This window comes from Terrapene carolina, unplaced genomic scaffold, assembly GCF_002925995.2.
Source record: "Terrapene carolina triunguis isolate 2854851 unplaced genomic scaffold, T_m_triunguis-2.0 Scaffold190, whole genome shotgun sequence".
Lineage (NCBI taxonomy): Eukaryota > Metazoa > Chordata > Testudines > Emydidae > Terrapene > Terrapene triunguis.
This window is the reverse complement of record NW_020664541.1, coordinates 1,701,467-1,725,892: the sequence shown is the minus strand read 5'-3', so window position 1 is coordinate 1,725,892 and position 24,426 is coordinate 1,701,467. Positions and strand designations below refer to the sequence as shown.

Sequence of the window (24,426 nt, the reverse complement as noted above, 5' to 3'; positions counted from 1 at the left end):
GCCCCCTACAGGGCGGCCGGAGCGGAACAAGAACAACAACAACAAAAAAGCGGCCGTGCTGCCCTAGGATTGGGCAGAATGCCGCCTCCAACAATCTGCCGCCCCAAGCACCAGCTTGCTCAGCTGGTGCCTGGAGCCGGCCCTGGTTTAGATTCAGTGCTTCAGTTTGGGCCCAATGTAAAGATTGATTGAAGCTGCAACATTTGGACCCAGATGTAGATCTGAACTTCCTCTCAATCTGAGGGGAAGCTGACTCCACTGCTCCTGTTTAAACCTCTTTCTCTCCCCTCCCCCCCCTCCTAAACTGCACCATGTGCAGGAAACACAGGGTATAGTCTCCAGCATGGCACTAGGATCCTTATTTGAACAGACTAATTTCTTCTTTCTTTATCTCTTTTCAACTGAACGATTGCTCTCAACTGATCCTAGTCAAATCTGAAAAGGAAGGATGGTCTAGTGGTTAAAGGAACTGCACTGGGAGTTGGGAGATCTAGGTGAAATTTCTGGTTCTGCCACAGACTTTGCACTTTGGTGACCTTGGGCAAATCACATGACCACTCTGTGCCTCTGTTTCCCAATCTGCAAAATGGGAATATTAGTACTTCTGAGTTTCACAGGGCTGTGGTGAGGTGCTCAGGTACTATGGTGATGAATGCTACAGAAATGCCTATGCAGTAGAACCTCAAACTTACGAACACCTGAGTTATGAACTGACCAGTCAACCACCCACCTCATTTGGGACCAGAAGTATGCAATCAGGCAGCAACAGAGACCAAAAAAAAAGCAAACGCGATACAGTTCTGTGTTAAATGTAAACAACTAAAAAAATAAAGGGAAAGCAGCATTTTTCTTCTGGATTGTAAAGTTTCAAAGCTCTATTAAGTCAATGTTCAGTTGTAAACTTTTGAAAGAACAACCAGAACGTTTTGTTCAGAGTTACAAACCTCCATTCCTGAGATGTTTGTAACTCTGAGGTTCTACTGTAGTCATGTCTTAACAACAAGCCTGTGCTTGTATTTGTCTTAGATCTCTCCCCTGTTGGTGTGATCCTCCCAAAATGTTGTACTCACACGAGGAAATCACTTATCAGCCACTTCACTGCAGCAAGAAAGGTATAAATGGGCTGGAGAAAAAGAAAAAAGAAATAGCATAAAGTTCTGCTCACAGAAAAGACAGTCATCCTGCAGGACTCAATATTTCATCTAGGTTCTCTCTATCAAGCAAACTCTTGGAGATGGGCTAGAATTTAAGCTCTTGGAATCAATGGGAAATTTGCAAAATGCATCAAAAGCCAGTGGAGTCTCCTTGCCACCAATAATATCTCCACACCTCCACTCACATTGGGTCAGAGAGTTTATCCCAAATGTGCATGGGACTTTGAAGATGTAATTACTTGATGATTTTCCTCTGGTATGGATGACCTCTGAGAGCACAGAGCAGGGAGGAAATAAACCTACTAAATGGGACAATGCCAGTTTAGAATGCTGTTATCTGCTGGTAAGTGGTACTTTTGGTACAAGCTGCGGCATTAGCAGCCTTGCACTACAGTTAGTGTTGTCTGCTTTTAATAACACAGCATCTTAACCCCAAATCCATCCAGCCTTTCTTTAAAGTGGATTGCCTATTGACCAATCTACCTATGTGCTATTCTCAGAAAGTTTAGTCTTGGTCCCCTCTATTCCATGTCTTCATCTCTTCCATGATAGTCTGAATGCCTCTTCCTAGAGGACTTTCTCCTGATGCCGACATTGCAATGCCCAGTCAATTCCTCCACTTTCATCTACAGATTGTAACCTAAGAAAAGCCTGGCACTGTACTGGTGACAGTTCATTGCATAGATTTCTGTGGTTCCCTATATGCCTGATAGGCATGATGGGGCCACATGTAAATGGCTGAAGGAAATGGATTTGCACTGATCTGTCAAGTTTGAATTTCTCATCACTTGAGAACAAACAACTCCTTATCTCTTAACAGGAATGTGTTCCAAGGCACTAGAGAAGTTCTGGACCAAACTAGTGATGAGCATTCATGCAATGGGCTGACTGTAGGGAGATACGTACACTGAGCAGAGGCCGGGCACCACTGTGATGATGGTAGGGCATTTTACACATGGCCTGATAGTCGTACATCGTCACCCTATAAAATCAAAGCAAAACAAGCAAACAGTCAAAGCAAGAAGTGCGACCATCAATGAGATGGTCACTCAAGTGTGAGCAAATTTTTTTTCTTACTCAGGGTATATCCTGGATATATTTTTGTACATAAGAATTGCCATGCTTGATTAGACTGATGGTCTAACTAGTCCACTGTCCTGTCTGTGGCTAATGCTGGATGCTGCCAAGAGAGGTGTTGTAGCTGCTGTAACTTTTATGTTGAAATGTTCCCAATTAATATGAACTTGTTAAAGAAAAGGGTGCAACAAAACACAACTTAGTTTTCAGATTAGAGCCCTCAGTTGGTTACAGACAATCTATTTAGCAAAGGACCACTAGGTGACACGGTGAATGATAAAACTGAACTTGATTCAAAAGAAAAATGATTAGTTAAGCAAACAGGCATGCAATTACTACTTACACAATACTACAGTTCTACTTACACTTGACCGTGAAATAGTATGTCAATGGGTGATTAGTCCACTGACAACAGAGCAAAGTGAAGTTTTATAAGCTTGGAACCTAACGGTACTTTTTTGATATTGATTGGAACTCTCCTCCATTTTAACAATGACTTTTTTATAACTATTATAAGAATAATTAACATTAAACCCACTTATTACTATATTCACTTTTTTGCCACCTTTTTATTGTTTTTTTACATAGCGCATTATTTAAATTGACATCTATTACAATGTATTTTCATGCTATTAATATAGATAACATTTTAATAAAACATTTATCATTTTAAAAAACACATTAAAACACTGCTAAAACTAGTTATAAGCAAAACATAGCAAGGACATGAGCAAAGTTACGTTGTAGCCAACTTCAATTTTTCTATTTTACTGTTTTCAATTTCTCTCTAACTTTTCTTACACTAGCAACTTAAATTTCTCCATACTCTTCTACACTTAGGCTAACTTAAGCCAAAACCTAATTTTTACTTAACATAGGCTACACTGTGCAATACTATACCATAGGAGGAAATTTCTTCCTGAATTCAGATGGTGACCATTGTATGCTCTCGAACAGGAGGATTATAATTTATCTACCTGAGTTACTCCAGATGCCATTTTTAATCCATCTAAATGTTTAATTTGTTTTTGAATTTACTGAAGAATTTGTGTGCAACTAAACCAGTGAAGGACATTCAAAGGGAAAACATTTTCAACCAACTGTATTGTAGCTATTGGGGAGATCTCTGGCAGCCAGCCAATCATTTAAAGTCTTTCAAGGTCTGATGAGAAACTGAAAAGCTTTCAACCAAAAGCAGAGAAGCTTTCCATATATATATAGCACCTTCTAACATATGGGACTAAGACATAGGTGCAGTTCACATAGTGCAAGACCGGGGCAGTTTGGGATCTAGTTGATCCCATAATGCTTTGCAGTAGCTGGATCCAGTAAGCAGGAGAAGGGAGAAAACAAGAAGTGTGAGGGGGAAGATGCTAGGTGAAAGAGCGTCTGTAGGAAAATAGACAGTAGGGAAATAAATAATTGAACTTCCTGCCCCGCACCTTATGGTTTCCCTCATTGTCCTTATAGCCAGCTATACCACTGTCACTGGGATAATACATTTCATCCGCACCTCTATCACCTTCTAACAGAAGAAAGGTACAGAGGAGATCTCCACTTACTGCCTGAACATTCCCATGTTTAGGAGTTGGGTCATTACTGAGCCGTCCACTTCACCAAAAAATTTTCCAGTCTGCACAGACAAAGTGATAAAAGGGGAGAGGGAAGAGAGAAATGTTAGTGATAAAGTTCCTAAGCTTTCTACTGGTGAAACCAATCCATTCTGTCTAGAAGCTGTAGGATCTACTACCTGATGAATACTGTTAATAACCAACAAGCACCTTTAAAGAGGTATCACGTAGCTCCAGCTTTTGACTGGCTGAAGTTTGAGGTGGGGCCTGTATTCTCTTGTGAATATTTGTGACTTGTGCTCACGGGTTCTGAAAGCATGTGCCTCTCCTGCCTGAGCTAAAAGACTCAGCTATGTTAGCTCAAAATCTGTAGTGGACTCTTAAATCTCTGTGTGGTTCAGCGGCTATAGGGGGACAGAGAGCTACAATGTGTATGTGCAGTTACATGTTTATTTAGGAACCATAAGCAATTTTACAAATCACAGCCATACAGGTACCAAAGATGCAATATTAACATGTACAAAAATGGCTGTATCACTTTTTGTTTGAGAGACGTGCAAAGATATAGTCAGGATTATCTATTGGGCAGGTTATTACAATATCAGAGGATGAAAAGTCTTTACAGAAGTCAATGTATGTTGCCTCTGGAGATTTTCTTGAACTCAACAATTCTGCCTTTACTTACTAACAAACCAGAGTAAGTCCACTATAGTTATGTTTAACATTTGTCAAAGCAATGGTTTGTTTTCAGGCAAGTGTGCTTTCTCTGAGGATGGGATAGGGTAACTAAATAGTTATTTATTGGTCTTCTGTCCATTTTGCAGTGTACAGATCTGATGGGTTAATTTTTTCCATAAGAATTGTCTCCCATATATTATGGAACCATTCTAGTTTGGGCAAAAATTCCCTTTTCTAATGAGAAACTAGTTTAGCAGCCAATAGCGAATGAGATTAATTCTTCATTACTGTGAGTGTGACCGTTTCCACTAGGAAGCCCCAGGAGGATTTACCAAAGAATCATTTGATAATAATCACCCAACATTAGTAATACTTGGTTAAAAATCTCCTCCCAATACTCTTAAAGAGCCAGACATTCCCACTACAAATACATATGCATAAAGTCACCTCTTCCCCCCCCTACAATTTGGATTTTAATAATCTCAGACACAGTCAAAGGTGTCTGAGCAAGCTGTAGCTCTTTCACCTCACTGGCTCTTTCAATCTGATTATGGTGGTTATTGGTCCAGCTGCTTCATTTAATACCATTCTGTAGCAGTAATGAGAGCCAGAACAGTTGGATTTAACACAACATAATCTGCAGCTGGCATGGCAAGGTCAAAGGGCCATTGTTGGACTGAGTGCGGCCTGTCTAGTTCAGGAATATTGGGACGTCTTACTGAGTTCCTGCAATTCCTCCTGAGCACAGAGGGCCTGATTCTCATTTGCAGTGGCAATGTAAACATTTAATGGATCCTTAGTATAAATGAGAATAAGGCCCAGAAAGTACAGCAATGATCTGGCCTTTTGACCTACAGTACTAGATTTTCAAAGCTAGGTACTTTTTATGTACTGTGTGCTTGATAATAACATGAGAACTCCATTTTTAGTAAACCCAAATGGCTCTTTATCAAAGCAACTCTTTACACTCATGAAAGCCCAACTCCTAACCTTCTGCAGCTCTCTGCTTTCACTAAGCTTCTTGCTTCCTTTGGGAAGAGGTAACTGGACCACCCTCTCCCCTCCAGTTCCCAATGCACAGGGAGGCCTGGCTTGCATGAGCCACTGTCTGTTCTTAAAACTATCTTCTATACGGGATCTGTGGGCGGAATCCCTGTTATCAGCACATGGATCAAAGCTAGGCTATCTCCCCTGGACAGGGGGTGGTGTCAGATCAAGGCAAAGGACAGCAGCAGGATGGAGTGAGGAGACATGGGGGAGAAGATCTCACAGCTCCTGGAGTAGCTAAGGCAATTCAATCCCAGTTGCTCATGTCATCACTGTAAGAACACACACACTTTGGCATTTTCCTGTATTTTTATCTTGAAATATATGCTGGGAAGTGTCACACTGTTGGCAGGTTCTATTTGTTTTAAACAAGAAGCTGGTTCCTTGGTTGCCTATCTTTGGCCAAATGCAGGGAGAAATGGGAACAAGGGCCCACCACTGTTCATGTTAGAGCAGTAACAGTTTGTGCTGCCTTGAGGTGCAGATGGGGTGCAGGGAGAACTTCCTCTTGAGACACACAGTATTGCATGACTCACTCGACTCTCCCGCACGGACTCATTCACGATCTGATGCGCTTCCTGGTTTGTTTTGCATGATGAGCACTGCAGGCAGAACTTCTGTCCTTCTCTTTTATACACAGACATTGGCCTCGGTATTTAAATGGCGTACACTTGAAAAACACTGGCATCAGCATCAAGTACTAGGCACATATAACCTACATAGCTAACTCGATAGGGACACAATGTGGCAAGCTGGCTGACTTGTTCCCTCAAGGAAATCCAGATTCAGGAACGCTTCTCTGTGTTAAGATGCCCCACATGTGGAGATCCAGGAAGGCTGCAGTGTGGTGAGTTGTACTGTGTGGAGACCCAGGCTGGGAAAGGCTGCAATGTGGTGAGATGTCCAGTGTGCAGACACTGACCAGGAAGGCTGCCCTACCCAGACCTCAGGCTCCTGATTTAGTAAATCTACTGCCTGTGTGTTCTCCTGGCTGGGTAGCTGCCATTTGTTTGATGTCTGTCACAGAGGAAAAAGCTGTAGGAATACCATGTAGGAATCAACACTTTAGAGACCAATGGTAACAGGTGAAATAAAGAGCCAATCTAAATACAAATGAAACATGAACAAAAAGTCATTGGCAAGCTGTGGACTGAGAAGGGAAATGATGATTTTCCCCAGCTCTGGGGAGTTAATAGCTAGAGTAGCTGATAGCACTGGAGCCTGCCAGAATGCCTGATCTCAGAGGCACGCGGATAATGTTTATAATTTATCTAAATCCATGATAATGACAGGTTTTCACTCGTCAGATCTTCCAGAGAACAGCTTTGCATAAACCCCACTTTCCATAAGACCCAGGGGCAATGCAGAGGCAGCACAAGAGGAATACAGGTGCCATGTGCTCAGAACTGACAGCAGTAATGGCATTAAGCAGTCTGCCGTTGCCTTGTCCATGGGCAAATGGCTTCAGGGATGTAACTTTTTTTTTTTTAAAAGCATGTGAGGGTCAAGGTGAAGAAATAGTCGAACTTAGTCAAAAAGACACCCCAGACCTACAAACAGTAGGAACATAGGAACTTCCCTCCAAGAGCAGACCAGGGATCCATCTATTCCTATATCCTGTGACTGACAGTAGCCAGTTCCAGATGCTTCAGAGGAAGGTGCAAGAAACCCCACAGTGGAGACTTACAGAAAAATCTGCCCAAAGGACAAGTTCCTTCCTATCCCCCTCTCAGTTGGTGGCTGATTTATACCCTGAAGCATAAGGGTTATATCCTTTCTATATTGTTTAATCTGTCTAATAGAGTTGTGGGTGGTCTCATTAACCATCTAAATGACCATGCTGTTTTGAGGTCTACTAAGTTATTAACTCAGTGAAATCTTGTGGCAGTGAGTTCCACAGGTTATTAGAATGTAATGGAACAAAGGTTTTCTTTTATAAATTTTACTTTCTGTTTTATTAACTGTCCATTAGTTCTTGCATTATGAAAAAAAGTAAATAGGTGTAAATATTCATCTTCTCTCTAAATTAAACCAACCTGAGCTTTTCAATCTTTCCTCATGTGGAATTCTCCCCATGCCTCATTTTATCAACAATCTCTGAAGCCCCTCTATTTCTGGCCAGAGGGTGGCCAGAACTAAACCCACCATTTCAGGTGAAGGCATATCAGTGACTCACCTAATGGCATTACAATATTTGCAATATTATTTTCTACATCATTCTTTATGCATAGTAACATTTTGTTTTCTTTTTTGACATCACTGTACACTGAGCAGATGTTTATATTGAGATATCCATAGTGCTGCCCAGGTCTCATTTCTGAGAGTTAAATTAGAGCCCAGAAATGTATACGTGTAGTTCAAATTATTCCTTCCTATGTGCATTACCTTACATCTGTCAATACTGCATTTCAACTGCCACTGTATTGCCCATTTGCCTAGCTTCATTAAGATATTTTGATGTTCCCCACAGTCTTCCCTAATCTTGACTTACCTAAATAATTTTATCTGCACTGTTCACCAACTTGCTCTTTCCCTCCTTCCCTTTCCCAGATTATTGATAAATATATTAAACAACACTAGTCTAACTATGGAACCTTGGGACACCCCATTGGTAACCTTTTCTATGTTGTAAATGGACTATTTATTCCTATTCTTTGTTTTCTGTCTCCTAACTACTTTCTGATCTATGACAGTACTTTATTTCTAACCACGTAACTACACCGTTTCTTTAGCAGCCCCTTGTGAGGGATTTTGTCAAAAGCTTTTTGAAAGTTCCAATAAATTATAACTGGTTCTCCATTATGTACTATTTTGTGGACACTCGCAAAGAATTCTAGAAGGTTAGACAGAATTTCCTTTACAGAAGCTGTACCGTTTGTCATATCCATTTGGGTGTTTTAAAATTCTGTTTTTAAGTATCACTTCAACTAGTGTACCTGGTACTGAAGTAAGGCTGCAGTTATTCCCAGGATTACCCCATTGCCTTTTTAAAAGACAGGTACAATATCTGCAACTTTCTGGTAATCTGGCATAGGGTGGATTTTAATGAAGTTGCATATTTTTGTTAGAAGGTTAAACATTTCATTCTCCAGCTCCTTTCTACGCCATCTGGCCATGCTGACTTACTGCTCTTCAGTTTGAGTTTGTTCCTGCATCTCCTTTTTTGACATCAGAATCCCTGAGAGTGCCCCATCTTCATTATCTGAAAAGAGTAGGTTTGGGATATGTATCTCCCCAGGATCGTCTCTAGTGAAGATAGACATAAAGAAATAATTTAGGGCCAGATTCTGTCAACCTTACCCACACTGAGTAGCACATTACATCACAAACAGTCCCACTGAGCTCAGTGGAGTAAGATGATACTCATCATAAGTAAGGGGATCAGAATTTGGACCTTAGTTTCTCAACAATTGTCCTTACTTGTTCTCTTTATTCCCCAATAGTCCAGCAGATGTACAAATTCTCTCACAAGTTTCTTCCTTCTGATTTACTTAAAGAATTTATTTGTTTCTGTCTTTGGCTTTTTGCTCTTCAAATTCCTTATTAATTTCTACCTGTGACAGTCTATACCACTATGGTCACAATTTTTACCAGACTATGATAATTTTTGTACAAAGTAAGGTATCATTTGAAAACTCATAATGCGCTGAACATTAGTGTTCCAGTAAAATACATGTATCATTGTATGTAAAGTTATAGGATTCTACTGTATAACATTGCTGTAACATGCTCCAAGTTAAGAAAAGCAGGCCCAAACCAGTTTCTCAGGAACAAAGGACAGACCAACACCCAGTCCGGTGTTAAAGAGCTATTATGGCTTAAGCAGCCATTCTCCAACAACAGGAAGGTGTGAATGAGAAATTTACATTTCATCACAGGGACGGTTCAGAACTCACATACACAAGAGACTATTTGTCTCCAGCACTCCAGCTGCCTCAAAGAGGGGACAGTGATATAAAAAGGAGAGACAGCGGCCTCCAATTCACCTCTCTTCCTTCCTTCTCTCTGCTCATAACATCAATGAATATCTGAAGGACACTGAACTAAGGGGAGGTGTCCCAGACTGAAAAGAGACCCAGCCTGTGAAATTTACTGCAGTGTATGGTGAGGAAAACCTTTGCTTTGAATTTTGTTAGTTTAAGTTAACCATTAGCTTGCGTTTTACTCTTTTTTTTTTCTTTTTGTAACCGATCCTGACTTTTATGCATCATCACTTGCAATCCTTTAAAATCCATCTTTCTGTAGTTAATAAACTTCTCTTGTTGTTTTATCTTAACCAGTATGTTTGGATTAAAGTGTGTAGGAAACTCCATTTGGCCTAACAAGGCTGGTGCATATCATTTTCCTTTCATGAAATGATGGACTTTCTATGAGCTTGCATTGTTCAGTAGTGTGCTGGACAGTATAAGATGCATAGCTCTGGGAGATAAGTCTGGGACTAGAGAACTTGCTGTTGTTGCTCTGCAAGTTAATTCATGAGTGGCTAGTGAGCAGCGCTCAATACTTGGTAGCTGGGAGTGATTTTACATGCTAGAGGCTGTGGGTGAGCAGGCCAGGAGTGGATGTTCTTACAGCAAAGCAGTGTAAGAGGCATCCCAGGTTGGAGAATGGAGGGGACACAGCTGTTCAACAGTCCAGACTGTACTCTGGGAAATGTCACACTACCTTACGTTGTACCTGCCATAGTTTATGCTCCTTTCTATTGGCTTTACTTGAACTGGATTTCCATTTTCTGAAGGACACTTGTTTGGCTTGAGAACCCAGCCACTTAACCATCCTGTTTCTTTTCTTGCCTTCCTGCTTCTGTTTTAGTTTAGGGGAATGAATGCCCTTTGTGACTCTCGTAGATTATGTCAGTAGACTCCACGGTCAGGGTAAGGATTTTAATTTCTTTACTTTTACCATAAAAACCTTTTTGACGAGTTTCTTCATTATCTTTAAAAATTCCCTTTCTAAAGTTCAGTGTCACGAGGCCTTTGGTACCTTCTCTCCCCCAAGGATATTGAGCTTAATTATACTGTGGCTGCTCTTACTTAATGATTCAGCTAGAGTCATTTCTTCAACCAACTCCCAGAGACAGAATGATATCGACACTCTGCATTGTCTAGTACCCTTCCATCTGAGGGTCCCAATGCACTTCACAGGCACTAATGCATTCATTAATTAAGGCTCACCATACCCCCGAGGGGAGGGGAAGGTAAGTATTGCTATCCCCATTTTATAGATGCAGAAACTGAGGCACTAGAGTGACTTGCTGAAGGCCATATACCAAATCAGTCCTACACCTGGGAACAGAACTAAGGTCTCCTGACTCATAGCCCTAGGCTGTAACCTCCAGACCCCACTCACTTACCAATTGCTGGGGGAGGGTTTCAGCAGATTGGATGAAACACAGTGAAGCCTCTGAGCTGAGTCTTTGTCTCCATCTCCTCCCATCGGCCCTAAGCACCCCTCCTCAGCAGTTGTTTGATCTGGTGCTTGGAAGGATAAGTGATCAAATGGGCCTGTTCTGTGTCTCCAAACCCTCACTCCCTTGTTCAAAACAGGTGTAGGGAGGACACTGTGCTGAATGCCCTATTCGGCTGTGGCGGGGCCCTGATCTTGGGTCTGCATATTGAATAACTGGAGGCTGATGCAACTGAACTCTCGCCTCTATTGCATAAGTAGGTCTGAGCCCTCTTACCTCTGTAGATCCCTTGGAAATGAATATAAACCCATTATTATCAATGAGGAAGCAGTTCAGATTCTGCAGAGATAAAAGGGAAAGGAAGTGAAATTACAGATGGCACTTTGGTTGTGGTTGGTTGTTTACCGTTACGAGTATAACAGGGGAGGTAGTATAGCCTAGTGGACAGGACATTGTCCTGGGGCTCAGGATACCTGGGTCCTATTCCCAGCTCTGCCACTAGCCTGATGTGTGACCCTGGGCAAATCACTTCCCCTCTCTGTCTCCATTTCCCTTCCCACCCTGTGTCCGCTTTGCCTATAGTATTTAAAGTGTAGTCTCTACCCCAAAGAGCCTGTTGTTTGCTATGTCTGTGTGGGGTATTACTGTAATATAAACAGTATTTAAGAAAACACTACACACTGTCCGAAAAGGAAGGGAGTTCAGACAGCACTCTTCTTAATAGAATAGTAATAATACTTTGCATTTATCCAGTGCTTTCCACCTGCAGATGTTAAAGTGCTTTACAAACAATAGTGAGTTAACCCTTGTTACGATCTCCATTTCACAGGTGGGGAAACGGAGCACAAAGACTAAATTCTCCTACGGTCACACAGTGAGTCAGTGGCAGAATGAAGAACAGAACCTAGGATTCCTGACAACCAGTTCTTCTGCTGTAAGCACTAGAAATGATCCTGCCTCCATCTAGATTTTTTTTTCCCAAGAGAAAAAGATTCCAGATTCTCCAGAGGCAAAAAATCTGGGGTAAGGGTGAGAGGACCCTGGTCAAGCTCCACCATTTCATGGGCAATCCTGATCTTCTAGATTTTGCAGTTTATCCTATTGTCTCAGACTGAGGGAGAGATCAGGATCCAGAAGAGACCCTCTCTGAGCATGAGAAGAGGATTCTCCTCTGACCCCACTGCTCACAGGACAGGACATTCTCTCCAGAGCACAGCCGAGGTCCAATGGCATAGCAGCCAGTGGAAACCCAGGATGGCATGAACACAGGGAGAATGGAAAACATGAGGGGCTTCTCTAACAAGCATTCTCCTCAGCAGCCACTAGAATCTACTGACCAAATCAGAGAGGAGATCGATGCACTCTGAGCCCCACATGCTGTACCACGGTGATTTCACCTGACCCAGACACGCACCCTGCAGGACTCGGTGCTAGGCCAAGCCCTACACTGAATGTTTGGCTCTGGTCGTGGTCCTGCTGAGCACCTCTTGTAAGGTGTTGAGCACCCTTGACTCCCATTGATTTCAGTGGGAGCCAAAGGCTCCCAGGAGCAGGCCCTCTGCCAATGACCTCCTCACCCCATAATCCTCACAGAGACCCTTTAACGCACTCACTGAAACTTACCTCATCCTGACAGCTCAGCGGACACACGCCATCCACGCCACTGCACTGGAAAGGAACAGGAGAAATTAAATGATGACAGTGTCTATCTCTTTAGCCTCAAGGGGATGGACATCAGACAAAGGATCTACATCTTACAGCTGGGTACAGGTCAACGAGTTAGTTACCATTTTGAAATAGACTATCTAAGCAGCACACACTTAACGCCTGCCAAGGAGGCCAGTAATGGTTCTGCCCTCTACCCACAGTTTAATTCCTCAAAATAAACAGTACTGTCTCCACTGAATATTACACGTAAGCCTGGTTCTGCCTCCATAATCCACTGTGAGCAGGACCTAAGGGAACTTCTAGTGTGCTGTAGAGGGGTCCACCTGGACAGTTAACGTGTGGCAGGCTAGAGAACTGTACGTTCACAGCCCAGCTTGCCACACGCTGACTGGATAGCAAGCCCTCAGTGCAAGGGTGGCAGAATCAAACCCTCTAGTATTAATAACAAAAATTATTATACATTGGAGAGAAAATGTAGGGCGCATTTTCATATCTCATAACATCTTGACCAAATAAAGGCATTACATTTTAGGGATGCATTATTCTCAGGCAGTGTTTTTTCCAGACAACTAATGACACAATAGAATGCGAATGTGCTCTGATAGCCTCAGGCACCATCCATTTGTTTCATTCAAGTATCTACGGATACCAAAGTTGACGTGTGTCACACCATTGAATTGGCTAGGACAGGGGGAGTTAAACAGTGAGTAACAAAAGCCTTCAAGTGCTTATTCATTTCATAACTATTCCGTGTTTGTGTCTGTCTCTTTGTGTTATTTTGTAATGTTATTTTCCTTGGGGGCAGGGGAGGGAAAGCTGACGCAGTGTTGCCAATTTCTCTACAGGGGGTCCCCTTCCTTCTATGGCTTTCCTGAGGTTGGGGAAGAATAATGACAAAGATGACAGGCCTTGCCTACTCTGGATCAGCTGCTGACTATTTTAAAACTGCAATAAATTCTATAAAAAATAAGCCCCTCTCCGCCTGCCCTTCCTGGCTGTCTCTGAACAGCTGCAGGTAAATCGGCCTCTCAAACCACAGCAAAACCGTTAGTGTTGTTTCTCATCTCAAGTTCTGCAACACAGAGTGCTATTTCCATGGAGCCACGCTGTGTCCTGTAAGCGTATTTCAAAGGATGATCAAAGAATTTTCAGTTTGTTTCAGGCTCCATGGCTTTGTGCCGTTGCATCTTCACGCCACAACTACATCCGCTCTTCACATCTTGATAATGGTTTAATAGACAATGACATTACCTGGTCCACTGTTATGATGTGACGGTGCAAATGTTGCCTTGTCATGATGGGATTATTTCATCCCCACATGACATATACAAAAAAGTGGCAGCCCTAGACGTCACTCTGGATTTGCTCTGGTTTGTGCAGCTGAGAAATATGGCCGTAATAAACCCAAGAGTATTACCCATAGGGATGAAGATTAACAAACCAAAGTGAAGTCAACTGAGTTAGCCCAAGGGACAGTTTGGGCCCATTGTGTCTCTTGGCTCATTGTGTCTTTTAGCTCAGGGGTTGAAGTGATCTCTCAGAACTACCAGCTCCGCCATCGCCCAGCAATGGAATTTCATTAGACTGTAACAACATTTCAGGAGTGTGAGAGTTTGTGTAAATGAGAGATGGGTACAAGCTGCAAATATCTGGATCCAGATTTCAGACACCTCAAGGTTAAGGCTGTTCAGATCTGAGGGTTTAGTTCAGCCTAAGATAAAGTCAGGGGCCACTTACAAAATTCAAGTCCAGATCCATGTTCAGATTTCAAGCCCCTCCTGCAAAGTAAAGGTCCCGGGTGTTGGTTTGCTCCTAGCTCTAGTTTAAATCTATTTATAATGTTGTTGTGCCTGTTGATGAGGGCAGCAGGGAAGAGTTTTCTAATAATGTACAGATGGAAAAGTGGATAGTCTTCCAAGGTGAAGTTTGAATGTATCAATTAGGATTGTATCATCCAGTCAGAGGCCAGTTGGGGACTGACCCAGAGAAGAGAGATGCAGCAGAAACTGACCAAACCCAAGAATTCAGGTGAGAATCCCTAATAAACCCAGAAGAATTATTTTCAACCTGAAAGGCCACAACACCCATTCCCAATTCATGTGCTCCCCTCTACATGCTTACATTGCAGCATTTGGACAGATTCTCATCTCGGCATAGGTGTGAGATCATAGAATATCAGGGTTGGAAGGGACCTCAGGAGATCATCTAGTCCAACCCCCTGCTCAAAGCAGGACCAATCCCCAATTAAATCATCCAACAGATTTTTGCCCCATATCCTTAAATGGCCCCCTCAAGGATTGAACTCACAACCCTGGGTTTAGCAGGCCAATGCTCAAACCACTGAGCTATCCCTCCCCAATATCCAGAAGAACTTTCTTAAAGCTTTTGGCATTACTCCGGGTTTGCAGCAGTGGGAATGAGATTAGAATCACCTTTGTTCATTCTGCTCGAAAAAGAGCAGGAAATTTACATGAGAAAACCACAGGGATGGGGATAATTGAATGTGTGCTCCCCATTTATTTTGGGACTGCTGCTTCAAACATTTCTGCATCACTACTTCCCAAGGGACCAATCCACATCAGGCTCTGTGGTTTCTTGGGTGGGTCTCTGAATCGCTTCAACCCAATCTACTTTAAGCTTTGTCAAAGACACTTAGTTACTGCAAAGAAAAACACAAGCTAAGTGGGCTTAGACTGTCGCCAGCTACTAGAGGCAAGGGACAGCATATATCATACAATGACATATAAAATACACATGACAAACAAAGCATCATACAACACAGGCAGGGACGCAGCGGGGAACTCTGGGAGATCTCTCTGTCCTGAGCTCCTGTCTACTTACATCAGTGTCATTGGGCTGGGCGGGAGTGTGGGTGTGTGGAGCAGTGCAGTATGCAGGAGAGATGTGGAGAGAAAAAACAAAATGTTCATTAATGACTCCTTATTGAACCGCTAGCTAGTGCCAGTAAGTCGGGCAAACTCTTCTTTCACACAAGTGAGTGTTAGAAACAGGGCTTCATCCCTGACCCAGAAACCACCCGTCAGCTTCTTTATTCTTTCTTCCCAGGCTCATTTCACCCCCGGAATGAATGTGGGGTCATGTCCCCCAGAAGGTTCTTGTACAACCTCCTTTCAATAACCCCCCCTTGATAAACCTCCAACGAGCTCCTATTCCCTCTGTGGGAATCTCCTTATTGCCAGGTATCCTGTTAGACATACAAGCAGGGCACCTCAGTCTCCAGCCTGCCAAGAGCCCTCCCTCTGCCACCAATGGCAATAAAAATCCTTTTCCATTCCCCTCAGGCTCTCCAGTCATGGGGATAAGTTTCCTGAGCTCAAACCAGAATAATTCTAACCTGGTAACAGTTCCCTCTGCAGGCACCAGGCAGACATTTCATTCTTTGAATCTTCAGGCCGATGAGACTTCTCCCCACAATGTGCTGCCCATATTCCCTAATATTTGGAGAGTGCCCCTTGCTGGTAACAAAAAGGCATTTCCATTCTCCTCCTTATCATACCCAGGAAATGCTCTAGTTATCCCAATTCTCTCAGTCTGATCAGACTGTCTGAACTAGCACAGCCTCGCAAATTTCTCCTGGCCTGCTAGCCTGGAGCAAGTCTTTTTTTTTTTATTTTTTTTTTTTTATTTTGACAGGCTAGTAGGATTTCATCATCATCAACATCATCGCTGAGATCAGAATAGTAAAGGAGGACAGGGAGATTTTGTGCCCCAAATTACAGCTTTCCATTATGGTTCCGAAAGCCTGAATGAGTGCAAACATATTTCCACAATTAACGTGTCAGCTGCAGCAGAGTTAATGCCAGGCCAGGATTCTGACATTGTTAACGCAGCGTTCCTAGAACAGACTTGCGGCTCATGCAGCATTAGAGCCGTCAAAGGATTAGAGAAACGTGTAACTTAAAACTAATCTACCACATAAATCTGTTTAATACAAATTTCACAAAAGCCTTCATGGAACTGCCACCAGAAATCAACGTGCATAGCATGGGACAAGCAAAAGGAAGGTGGTGAAATCGTATCTCCACAGAATTACTGCCATTCCTACCTGCCGCGTAGCCATCCAGAACTTGCGTTGGAGTAATTCCAGCTTAATTTGCACACCCACAGCTACGGGGAAACAAAAGTGGGGAGGGAGGGCAGGGGGGTGAGAGAGAAATAGCTGCAGGTTAGGAAAGGAAAAAAAATATTTGCATGAAACAACAGGACAAAGTTGCACTCCCAGCCTGGTTCCAAGTGTAAATGACGAACTGAAAGGTAAGCACTGAGTCAGCCAGTCAAGTGAGAGTCAGAGGTTTAACAGGCTGGGAGAAAAGGAGGTGTCAATTGCTGTATTGAAATATCGACACCTCCCTCCCACTAAACACTGCAGAGCTATGAACAGATTTAAAAAAGGCTTTTAGCTTGGGCTGTCAGATATTTTCAGGCCAGGGCGGACTGTTAGAATCATCTGGGCTGATCTCTTGCGTATAACGCACTTTGACTCAGAAAGCCCCCACCTCCAGGGAGACAGCAACCTGAATGCAGCGATAAAGAAAACATTTACACCACAAATTAAGGCGTAATTGTAGGCATGGTAGGGAAGATGTGGCAGCATGGGCTAGCAACCCAAGAATGTACCCAGGCTCCCCAGCGGGCTTGTACTAGGCCGGCGACCCTGCGCTGAAGCCTGTGTTGCTATATGCTCAATGCTATTGTTACCCATGCTAGCTGGATTCAATAGTTTACAATTACACTCTAATTTGTGGTGTAGATGTGCCCATAGGCCATTCTTGATCAACAATAACAGTTGCAAATTCCACACAGAAATATAACAAAAGAGGAGATTTTAAACTCACTGGCTGCTCTTCCCAGCTGAGTGCATCTTCCCCTAGGCCAAAGGGTATTCTTTAATCAGTCTTGCCCTGATTTTGTGCCTCAACCCCTTCCGTGCACTGTCACATCCCTAGGGTCGTGCCCTCTGTAGAAGCAAAAAGTGTGCAGTGTCTCTCTGTAGGACGTAGGAATGCCCCTAGCTGTACATACAAATGCAGTAACAAAGATTAACGGGCAAGTGTCAACCCACAGAATCGACCGGCCAAATCAAAGGGGCCTGCAAGAAATCCAGCCTCAAGAAGGATCTTAAAATATGATAAAGAATAAAGAGAAAGAGAGTCTGAGAGGAAAGCATGAGAGGGAGAGATGGAGGGCCTGGTCCTCTCCAGATTTACACCAGTATAAGTGAGAGGAGAATCAGACCTGGTGAGTTCTTTAAGTCTATATTGTGCAACTTTCTGTGTGGCTGCTTTTAAGTTAACTCTTTGATCTGATGTAATTCAGTTGGGAAGGAATAAAAACCAGAGCGTGCAATAGGTATTGTCATGCTACGTGCACAAAGAACCTGGCAGCTGGCATCGTGGCCATGGTACATCATCTCTGCTTGTAACGCCCTGGTGTCAGTGTCCTTCCTGTCACATCCTTACTGCTGGTACATCTTACAAGATCCCACTTCACTGGAAGGTTTTTATCCAGAGCTCCCTATTATAGAATGAATCTGACTGCTGTGAAATGGGGAAAAGAATTATTTTCTACAGCTGCCTAAAGCCCAGAATACACAACCTGACAAGACATAAGATTCATTTAAGATTCATCTGGATCTAAGTCTCCGAATACAAGGAAAGAAGAAAGAACACGGCTGAGTTCAGCCCTGGTGTAGGTCCATTGACTTCAGTTGGGTTACCCCAGGGGTGAATTGGGCTCAGCGGCCTCAAAGACCAATCTGTGTTGGAGTGTGATAGAGTGTAAATGATGATATTGTTGTTGAGTCCATCTAGAAGATGGGCTGATTTTGTACATAGCTTTGAATAAATTCCTTGTTATCCTTTAAAACCATCTCAAGCAAGAGTCATTCCTCCTATCAGAGCCGATCACATCAATGGGAGTGAACATTACCAAGGACATGCAGATTTTACAAGACTGAGGAGGAGTTGGTACCAGGACAACTAACCTTGGAACACAGGGAGTTATTGAGAAGCTCATGTTTTTGCCAAGAGGGACCTAAGGCCTGAAATGTTGTTCAAAGGAAATTAAAACCTTTGTCATGAACCCTTTCCTCCTTAGCCTGTAGGGTGCAAGTAACTTCCACTGCAGAGTTACTTGTGTCATGAGGGGGAATAGGGCTCCTGGGTTTGCACTGGTGCTTTCTGCAACCAAAAGAAAGAGAAATCCATCACTTCTGTCCCTCCTGGGCTACCCAGTAGCTAGCCCTCTCCTTGCCATGTAGCCTGCAGCCATGTGTCTCCCTTCTGGGCAGTCGGTCAGCTGTCTTTCTCCTTTGCATGTGGCCCTTGCCATTGTGTGAAGCCACCCCTCTCCTTTGCATGTAGCTTGGCAGTTAGCTCTCTGCTTTCCATGTAGTCCAACAGCTAGTCCTCTTTCCTTGTAGTGGTCTCCTGGTGATGTGACCCAGCAGCCATCCCCTCCTACCCCATGGGGCTCACACCCACTCTTCTTTCCATGCATTCCTGCAGCCAGAAGATGTAAGAAGGTGAAATTTCAAGCAGTGTAGGGTCTACTTTAACTTGCACTGTGGTTTGTCTCTCTCTGGCTGGTCTCCACTCAGGGGAACAGGAGTAGGAAAACCTGTCCCCTTCTTGTGTCTTGTCTGTTGACTGGAACCCCCTGTCCTTGCCTATGTGGAGAATGGTAGTGGTTCTCAGTGGGGACTACATTAGCCTCCTCTGCATTCATGTTGAGCCTGGGGGTTTGAGAAAGAAGAGGCAGGGGACAGCCTCTCAGGCTATGTCTATACTTGGGTGTGATTCCCAGCTCATGTAGACATACTTGCGCTAGCTCACATCAAGCTAGCATACTCAAAATAATAGTGTACCCATGATAGTGACAGCACGGGCTAACTGTGCTGCATCCAAAGCTGCCCGAACCCCAGGGATTCATATTCAGGGTGGCTAAGCCCATGCCACCACTGTCCACGCTATCCTGGCTACACTACCATTGAGCTAGTGCTAGTATGTAGATGTAGTGTAAGGTGCAGTAAGCAGTAGGGGCCTGGCTGTCCTGCAGGTTGGCCATGCTTTGGAAGGGGGGAAGGCAGAGGCACAGATTCAGGAGACAACGAGTCAGAAGCTTAGATGAGAGGAAGGAAAAGCTGGTGATAAAAAGTCACTGCATGTGCCAAAGAATAGCTAATAGCTACCTGAGATCCTCCTTTGCTCCAGCACAAGATCTGAGTTCCACTCTGCTGTGAAATTAAGGGTGGCTGTGGAGTACAGCATAGCAACAACCATAAAGTCCTAGAGGTGACCATGGATAATGGTATTATTTCTACTGACATGCTAATAACTTGAGCAACTGTAGTTCCCCTGTGGTAGAATAAAGTACATGAAGGGAGACAACATAACATATGTTGAATAGTCAGATATTGATGTGCTATTCAGACATCCCAAGTTCATGCATAACTTTCTACTAGCAGGTAACCTCTAGTCACTGCAAATTGAGCATGTCCCTGCAGTACTATTGCAACTGCATCTCTGAGACACCACATACCACTGCTCAACATGTTGTTTATACCATTCCCCTCCACCTGTTCATTCTTCCCTTCGCCATGTCTGTTGTCATTAACTCATCCACTGTCTGCCTTTTCTTGGGTTATCTCTGATTATCCATATGCCTTTCTCATAAGGAGCTTTCCTCAAGATTTCATTCTCTGTCTACCTCATAATAAAGAGTCATAACAAAGAGCGATGAGATTACAGCTGGTAGACTGCTTATCAAGATGTACCTTACCATTCAAAATCTTTTGCTGTCACAGCAGCTGGCTTGCCATTTAAATAAAAACATTATTTTCATTCCCTCTGTCTTGTCATTGAACAATTTACCCACTTCTGTTCCTTTGCTAGCATGAGCCAATGCAGCTTCTCCAGGGATGAATTTGGCCTTTTCGCTCTAAGTGAGTGACCAAAGAGCCAAGAAACATTTTGCTTAAAAAATACTTCAGGACAAACTACTACTACTACTACTAATAAAAAAACACCTAAAGCAAATGCAGCCCGCCAAAAGAATTGGAGCTTGGAGACAGGGACATTAAAGCAGGTAAGGTGAAAAAGAGTGATTTTTTAGCAGGATTTACCTGCTGTGGCTAGGACACCCAGATTGGAAATCAAGGACAAGGCGAAGGCAAGAGAGAGAAGGTTTTTGATTAAGAAAGGGAAGGTTTATGGGCCAGTGCCCAGGATGCACTGGAAAGACTCTGATCCAATGGGATGGATTCTGGTCTCATTCACACCCTTGTAAAGGCCAAGTAACTCCGCTGAGTTCAGTGGTGTCAAGGTGGCATTACAGTCATGTAACTGAGGGCAAGGTTTGGCCTGGGATGCATGAGCTGATGACCAAGCTCTTCCCGCTGCACTCCCAAACCAGAATGGAGCAGTGTGAAAATCCAGGCTGCTTTCTAGACCAGTCATCTCCCCACAGCCCTGGTCCTCAAGTTTTTCTATTTTTCTTCTGCCTGCTCCTAGGGAAGCTAATGCCAGAACATGCATATTCCTCTTCTACTCAAGCTTTACAATAGCCCAGCGCTCCCTGCTGCTCTCAAGCTGCTCAACGCAACTGCTGCGGCTGACTACCCTTTATCCTTTATTGTAAAGGTCTGTCCTAAGGTGCTGCCTCCTGCCCCTTCCCTGCGCTCTGGACTTCCCAGGGGGATGCTTGTTTTGTGGCCAGTCCCCAGGCTTTCTCCACACTGTCCCTTTCACGACTCCAGGCTGTCCTAATCTCCATTTAGAAACTAGCAGACACAAAGACTTGGCCCCTTCACCTCTCCTTTCACTGTGGCTTTATTATGATAGGGGAAAGGGGAGGAGGTAGCTCAGCCCATGGGTTCCTCCCAGTAACCTGGTCCCGATGACTTCAGCCTGCCTTAACAGGGGCTGAAGGGAGTTCTCCCCCCGCCTCCCAAGCCCATGTATTCCATTCACCAGACGGGGGAGCCGGGCAGGAGACAAAAGCAATTGCTCTTTCTTGAGGCTGAGTTGAGAGGAATTAAAATCTTCCAATCTCCTGTCTCTGCACATTTGAGCATTTCTGAGTGGATTCTGCCCGCTTGGCTGGCTGATTCCTTTACACAGCGTGTGTGTGTGCACGAGCTGCCGTCTTCGCAGATGTACCCCCAGCTGTCACTCCACAGCGCTCCGTCTCTCCCTCCCCCTTTCGCTCTCCCTCTCTTTCTCCCATTTATTATTTACAGAGGATTACAATCTCTTTTACATGCTGTCGTCTAACCTTTCTTCTTCTCTGCACTTCGGGCACTGCTAGCATCTTGGCACCCTGCAGGGAGCAGGGGGCTGATGCCCACTAGAGTCCATTGAGCGCTCGCCTGGCTGTTGATAGCTTCCACTGGATTTGCTTTGGGACTTGTCAGGGGGTTTACCGAAGGAGCTGGAGAACGCAGAAGAGGCTCTGTTCCAGGCAGAGAACAGTAAGTAGAGGTGTCTCTCTTATATATTTGTGCCCAGCTATTTGAAATCTTGCAGTGGGCTTTTGCCCACTGCCATCTTCTGTTCACAGAGCACTTGATGCCACAGGGAGGGGGTTCACAGGCAGTGACAGAACAGCCTGTGACAAGGTACTGCTGAGACAACCTAGCAATGTGAAGCCACAGGGCAGCCGTTTTACTGACAAGACAGAACTGCAGATTCTGCCCCCGGGACGTATGGTACCGGTTTTAATTCAGTTCAGGTGTGGGGGACTGGAAGTAATGCCTGTCAGCCAGGAACGGCACAGAAATCTTTGTCTACAGCATGTGCAGCTCAAATCGGAGTCCAGCGCTGATCCTAAGTACTTGGTGCTAGGACCAATATGTACTGGATAAGCACCACAAAATACTGTCTTTCCATCCAGGACAATAAGGGATGAGTCTGAAACTGGGGGTGCCACAGGTCTTGCCTGTGGAGGTTTCAGGGAATGTTTCTGGACTGAGCTGCCTTCAAAGGGACTGTATAAAATGCAAACTGGAAGCTGATGGAGGTGTTGTTTAAGGACCGGTCCATATGAAGTTCAGGCTCCAGTAAACGAGCCTTATGTGGTAGGGCCCTTTCTCTTAGGTTTGTTTTTATTTGTGTGTCTTGTACCCACAAAGTACTGCAGGAAAACCCTGTCACAGGGCGTGAACTCAAGGAAGTTATGTCACAAGAGGAGCCAAAAATAGCCAGAGTTCTCTCAAGAGTCCCCAGAGGCTGAGCCCAGAGAGTTGTGAACCTGTCTGAGGGTATCATGCTGCAGGGAGGGGAGAGGAGGGTGGAGAGCGATTTGCAGCCTTTTTCAGTCTCAGTCCTTTGGATGGATCAGCCTGGGAGCAAGGGGTGCAGATGAAGGAGGGCTTGAGAGAGCTGAATGTGAAACTTCTTCCTGATCCTGCCTCCAGAGGTGGAATATGTGTGCGCAGGTAGAAGGCGACACGTGCACACATGTAGGTTACACAGCACTCTGCCACAATGCTTACATTTCATATCCGGCCTGTCACTGTCACTGCAGCTTATTTTAATTAGAGAGAGAAAAAGTCAGACCCACCCCTGGACACTGAGCTGAATGTCCCCCTGGTTTGGGGATACTTGGATCTGGGGGCGCCACTTCAGTTCATTACAGAGAGCTGCCCCAGTAATGAGATCAGGATCTGGATCCAAGCCGCCCCACAGTTTCGGATATTCAAATGTAATGTTCTGATTCTCTAATTTTAATGTTACAGTTAGGTGTAAATAACATTGCTTTGCTGGCTGGGACTGTTCTTGCCACTCAAGGATCTGGAGGAAAAATTAAGAGGGGCCCATTTTGATAAGAGCTGGAGCAGCTGTCGTCCAGAATGCTATTACACAAGCAACTCACAGGAAGGGGGCATTTAATGATGCGGTCACCTTTGAAGATTTGTCACAAGACAAGGGACATTTTTATTCCCTGAGGTCTCTCCAGAATCTCAGACCACTTTTCTCTGGGATTTTATCACTAGGGTCCATTTCGGGGGACTGGATTTTCCTGTGACTGCTGTGGGTGAGCATTGTTTGCTAGTGAATTATTCCAAATGAATGAAGGGCCTGAGGGAGCTGTCTCCCTGCCTGCCATTAGTGCAGGCTCCATAAGTGAACATCATTCACCTGGGGCAGTAAAAGGTAAATCCTGGGAAAAGGCATTTTTGGGGGAGGGAGGAAAAAGTCCTAATAATTTTCCACACCATAGACTGCAGTGATGCCCCTGCTTCCACCAGATGTGACTGCTGCTTGCTAGTGAGGTGAATTAGCAGCTCTGATATTTTAATGAGCCACTCAGGCTTTCAGCCCTTTGTCTTGCTTTTCAAATGTTCTTTTAGGATGACGGTTAAATATTTTCTGGGCTCTGCAGGACCGGAAAATTGTGGTGGGAGGTTCAGGGGGCAGGACTGGAAGTGAGGGGGGGCTGGCTAGCCGGGTGTGGTAGTGATCATGCCAGAGCTGGGAGATTCAGGAAACAGCCCCAGGATAGTCCGGGGAGAGGTTCAGCACTGGGATCTCATAAAGGGGGTTCATGTATGCAAGAGTGGGGGTTTTGGGGTAGAAATGAGGACTTTAAGGACTCTCCATATTTACCTGTTGCTGATTCAAAAAGAACCAATTCCTTGCCTCCATATGCCATGTTTTCTTACAAGAGACTGATTAGGGTGCTTAAATCCTGGTCTGACTCCTATCCCAGTCCCCAGTGAATTGCTGGACAACCTTGTCTCTCTCACAGTCCAATAATAGACATGACCTCACCCACCTTGTCTCTCCAATATCCTGTGACCAGC

At 44.2% G+C, this 24,426-nt stretch overlaps 1 protein-coding gene across 1 annotated transcript in view; it reads right to left on the bottom strand.

Moving 5' to 3' along the window:
- CACNA2D4 (calcium voltage-gated channel auxiliary subunit alpha2delta 4) overlaps window positions 1-24,426 on the bottom strand; it is a 163,325-nt gene that overhangs the window by 14,912 nt on the left and 123,987 nt on the right. Inside the window, exons 28-34 of the mRNA XM_026654338.1 lie at window positions 16,669-16,730; window positions 12,558-12,602; window positions 11,211-11,273; window positions 3,794-3,864; window positions 2,061-2,136; window positions 1,071-1,123; window positions 693-730 (exon numbers count right to left, since the gene is read on the bottom strand). Of these exons, the coding sequence (XP_026510123.1) occupies window positions 693-730; window positions 1,071-1,123; window positions 2,061-2,136; window positions 3,794-3,864; window positions 11,211-11,273; window positions 12,558-12,602; window positions 16,669-16,730 (408 nt within the window). The remainder of the gene's footprint in view (window positions 1-692; window positions 731-1,070; window positions 1,124-2,060; window positions 2,137-3,793; window positions 3,865-11,210; window positions 11,274-12,557; window positions 12,603-16,668; window positions 16,731-24,426) is intronic.